Source organism: Octodon degus, unplaced genomic scaffold, assembly GCF_000260255.1.
Source record: "Octodon degus isolate 3935 unplaced genomic scaffold, OctDeg1.0 scaffold00111, whole genome shotgun sequence".
Lineage (NCBI taxonomy): Eukaryota > Metazoa > Chordata > Mammalia > Rodentia > Octodontidae > Octodon > Octodon degus.
The window spans coordinates 9,056,502-9,061,064 of NW_004524687.1; the positions used below are offsets into that span (position 1 = coordinate 9,056,502).

The window sequence follows — 4,563 nt, forward strand, 5'->3', positions numbered from 1 at the left end:
TTATTTAATTTATTTATTTTGTGTGTGTGTGTGGCCAGTTCAGCCCACCAGGGGGCGGGGCTGGCTGGCATGTGGTGCTGGGGATTGAACCGTGGTCCCTGTGCTTTTGCTTAGCTTGTTCTAAGTAGATGCTTTAGACCACTGAGCCATCTCACCAGCCCCAAGCGCTTATTCTACTGAGCCATCTCCCCAGCCCCCTTTCATAATCTTAAAGGGTATAAATTACACTTTTTATTTCATTCAACAATGGCAGCAATCTGAAGCTTTTGCTGTTAGAGTGATCCGATTTTTCACATATTGTGTTTCTGATTTGTTCCTTCTGTCTTAAATTTTGAAACCAAATAAATATCTATCTCATATGAAATCTATGTGCTCATAGCAAATAGCATCCCTTGGTACAGATGTCATTGCTGGGAAGTATAGGAAGCACTTACTGGTGTACAAGCTGAACAAGTTGCTGGTAACATTGAATTTTAACATCTTAAACTTAGAAAAGGAAATCAGCTGTTCTAGGAAACCCTTAAATACTTCTTTAACTCTGACTATAATTTTTTAAATACTTTGATATTTTTACATGCTAAAATTTTTGTATGTAACTCCTCTCAATGAAGTGTTCACTTTTTCTTTACAGATCATATTAGCAAGAAGACTGAGGTAAGTTCTATTTTAACTGTCTTGCATTCTAGAAAAAGCTAATGATTATAAGAATGATACTTTAATGTTCAGCATTTTTTGACACATTGCCATTAAAATAATCTATACATCTGTCTCAATTTAACCTTTTATAAAATTTCTGGCATTTATAAAGATACAACATATATTACAATACAATAAAAATAGTTATTTGCATGAAATATCTTATGATTTGGCTTCATTATTCTCCTTGTATATGTGTACCAAACTTAAAATCAATGGGGAAATGATTTAATCTCCAACTCTGTCTTTTATTCCTTATTAAAAACACCTTGAGAAGCTTGCCTCAAGTATTTTTGGAATTATAAAAGTTGTGAGGTGTGCTATGATTCTTTATTCCTGTGTGTAAGAGTAATATATTTCTCTTACTTTTCATTGTTAGAAGATAGTATAAACTACATACATGCCTGGTCTTACTTATTTTTTTAAGGTTCTACTGCTTCTTCATGATTTTAAAATTCAGAGATGACACTTCTGTAAAATATCCTGTACCACTGATAAAGATTCCAATAAGATGTTACAGAATCTATAAGAAATGACTTCAGTATTTCAATATTATATTATGTTTTCTTATCAGTAATTCTATCGATTAATTTTCTTCTAGTCAGATGTTCTCTGATTTTGCTTTGAAAATATTCTGAATATGGTTTCTAACCATATTTTCAGTTTGAGACATTTGTTTGCCATATTAGGAAATAAAATCTCAAGGAAACCATATCTATATAACTCTTACTATATTAATAAATTTGGTCTTTACACATATAAACCCAAAACTATTTATTGTTAAAATTGAGGCTAGAAATTCTTCTAAAGATATTTACAAACTACTGTCTTTAGTTTTTAGATTTAAATTTTTTATTTTTATTTCCTTACAGTTTTTTCTTAGTACATGTTTGTAATGCATAATGACTATTCAGTGTGAAGTTGGTACATGTATGTATTTATTTATTTTGTATTTTGTATTTTTGAGACAGTGTCTTACTATGCAGTTCAGGCTGGCCTTGTACTCACTTTGTACAAGGTGAGACCAGGCTGGTCTCAAGCTTGCAACGATCCTCCTGCCTCAGCCACCTGAGTACTGGGATTACAGGGGTGTGCCCCCACACCCAGCTTTTAATAATCTTAATTTTTTTTACATCTTAATTCTTTTCCCTTTCTTTCCTTCCCTCCATCTCTTTTTTCCCCCTTTTTATCTTTTATTTTATGTTTTGAGTTTCTCATATAAGAGAAACCATGTGATATTTAAGTTTATATACCTGATTTATTTCACTTAAAATTATTATCTGAAAGTCTGTCCATTTTCCTACAAATGACTAAAGTTTATCCTTTATTTTTAACATTTTTAATAGATTGAAAATAAATGATTTACAAAAGTAAATGAATATAACAAAAATTGTCGAAAATAAAAATAAAGAATTTACAGATCAATCATATTAGTTCACTGTGTCAAAACCAAGAAACTTATACTCATATAACTAGAATTCTCAAAGTAAAAAGGAGTAGGCAATAAATATTTAAAGATTTAAAATTTCTGAATTTAGTTCAACTTATAATACTGCAATTCCAAGAAAAATGAACCTTTTGCACAAGAAATAACATATAGCATATAGGAAATAACAAAGAGCATAATTCAAAAGGCAAGAGAAGTTGCAGTATGCTCCTGGATGAAAAATAAAGAGCTCTCAATGTGATAGTTATGCAGGATATATAATATATATTAGATGAACCCTTACTTGAAGATCATTGCAGATTTCTATGAAACAGTACCAATGTTTGGGTATATGTTGGGTTATACACGTATTTTTTTTTCCCCATATGTGTGTGTATGTGTGTATAAAAGACAGGAAAGAAGTAATATAAAGTCAACAGAAAATGGAAATATACTTTTTAAAGTTTCTAATACTCGGAGAAGATATCATATGATGTCTTTTAAATAAATTGTAAGTCAAAGATACAGTATAAATCTTAAAACAAAAATTAAGATTAAGCAATATTCAGAAATTAAATACTAATTAATTAAAAATTACATGTTTCAAAACAGTTGGACTAAGAAAAAGTTTTCATGATAGCAAAGAAGTACTAAGAGTAAAACATAAGATAAATACTGGAATGGCAAATAAATGACCAGCACTTCTAACAGTTTGGGGAGTTTATCCTTCTTTATGGCAGAGTACTACTCCATCTTGTACAAATTCCACATTTTCTTTATCTGTTCATCTGTTAATAGACATTTAGACCATTTTCAAGATTTAGGTAATTTCTGCTATGTTTCTTATAAAAATGGGTATGCACGTATCACTGTAACATGTCTTTAATTCTTTTGGGAAGATACCTAGGAGGAGAATAGGTGGGTTGAAAGGAATTTCCATAGTTGTACTAGTTTACATTCCCACTAACAGTGAACCACCCCTAACCCCACACCCCTGTTCTTGCATGGCAGCTTTGCCAGCATTGGTTGTTAACTGAGTCTTCTTTTTTTGTTTAACTGATTCTTAATAGCTATTCATTCTGGGGTGTCTTAATTACTTTCTTGCTCCTGGGACAAAATTCCCAACATCCACAAGTTAAAAGTGTATTTTAGTTCACAGTAGAGGTTGTAGCCATTAGTTGACTGGCTCCAAGGCTGGATGGCAGGGCAAGCAGGCAAGAGATAGGAAGCAGCACTAAGCCTGCCTTTTTTTCTGTCCCTTTATATTCTGCAGAGACTGTAATCCTGTTGGTTGATACCACCTAAATGCAGGGTGGGCCTTCCCATTATCCACACCCAGAAATATGCTAACCAGTTCTGGACTATTTATTGTCACACACACACTTAATCCATGTTTGCATGCCCTAGATTTAGCCTCCTCTAAGCAGTCCCACCTTTGAGGACATGAGCCACTGAAGGTGATAGATAAAGCCATAACATGGAATGAGATGGAATCTCAGCGTTGTTTTATTTTACATTTCTGTAATTGCTAGAGTTGTTGAAATTTTTTGTGTGTGTGTTTATTGGCCATTGTATTTATGAGAAGTATTCAAGTATCCCATTTTTTGGTGGGGTCTTTTATTTTGGACAGTCTAATTTTTTTATTTTTAGTTCTTTACATATTCTGTATATTGCTTGTCTGTCTGAAGAATAGGTACCAAATTTTTCTCCATTTTGTAGGTCTTTTCAGGCTGGGGATGTAGCTCAGTGGAACACTACCTGCCTGGCAAGTGTGTGAGGTTGTGAGTTTGATTCCCAGTACCAAAAAAAGAGAAAGATTAAGATGTAGCTTTTCTCTTCACTTTGTTGGTTGGTTCCTTTGCTGTGCAGAAGCTTTTGAATTAGTTACCATCCCATTTGTTGATTCTTGGTGTTATCTCTTGAGAATTGGGGTTCTCTTCACAGTACTCAAGAGTTTTACCTACTTTATCTTACAGCATATTGTGTTTCTGTTTTAATATTTAGATCTTTTATCCATTTTTATTTTAGTTTAGTACAGATATGGGTATATAGATTCAGTCTCCTGCATGTGAATAGCCAGTTTTCTCAGCTCCCTTTGTTAGAGAAACTATCTTCTTTCCAGTGGAAGTTTTTACCCTCTTTGTCAAAGAGGTAGCTGACTGTACTTGGAGTTGTTTTTGTGTCTTCTCTTGTGTTCCACTGATCAACATGTCTGTTTTGTTGTTTATTTTTTGCCAGTACCATGCTGTTTTTATTACTGTAGCTTTGGTAATATAACTTGAAGTCCAGAATTGTGATTCCTCTTGCTTTGCTCTTATTTGCCCAGGATTGGTTTTGCTAGTGTAGGTCCCTTTAGGTTATCTATAAACTTCAAGATTATTTTCTCTAGTTCTGTAAGAAATGCTATTTTTATTTTGATTATATATATATATATATATATA

The 4,563-nt window shown here is 32.7% G+C and overlaps 1 protein-coding gene across 5 annotated transcripts in view; it reads left to right on the forward strand.

The window, feature by feature from the left end:
- The window catches only part of Gkap1 (G kinase anchoring protein 1), a 162,283-nt gene that overhangs the window by 81,650 nt on the left and 76,070 nt on the right, over positions 1-4,563 (forward strand). For all 5 annotated transcript variants that reach the window (XM_023699182.1, XM_023699184.1, XM_023699181.1 and 2 more), the window contains one exon: positions 632-654. In XM_023699182.1, the coding sequence (XP_023554950.1) occupies positions 632-654 (23 nt within the window). The remainder of the gene's footprint in view (positions 1-631; positions 655-4,563) is intronic.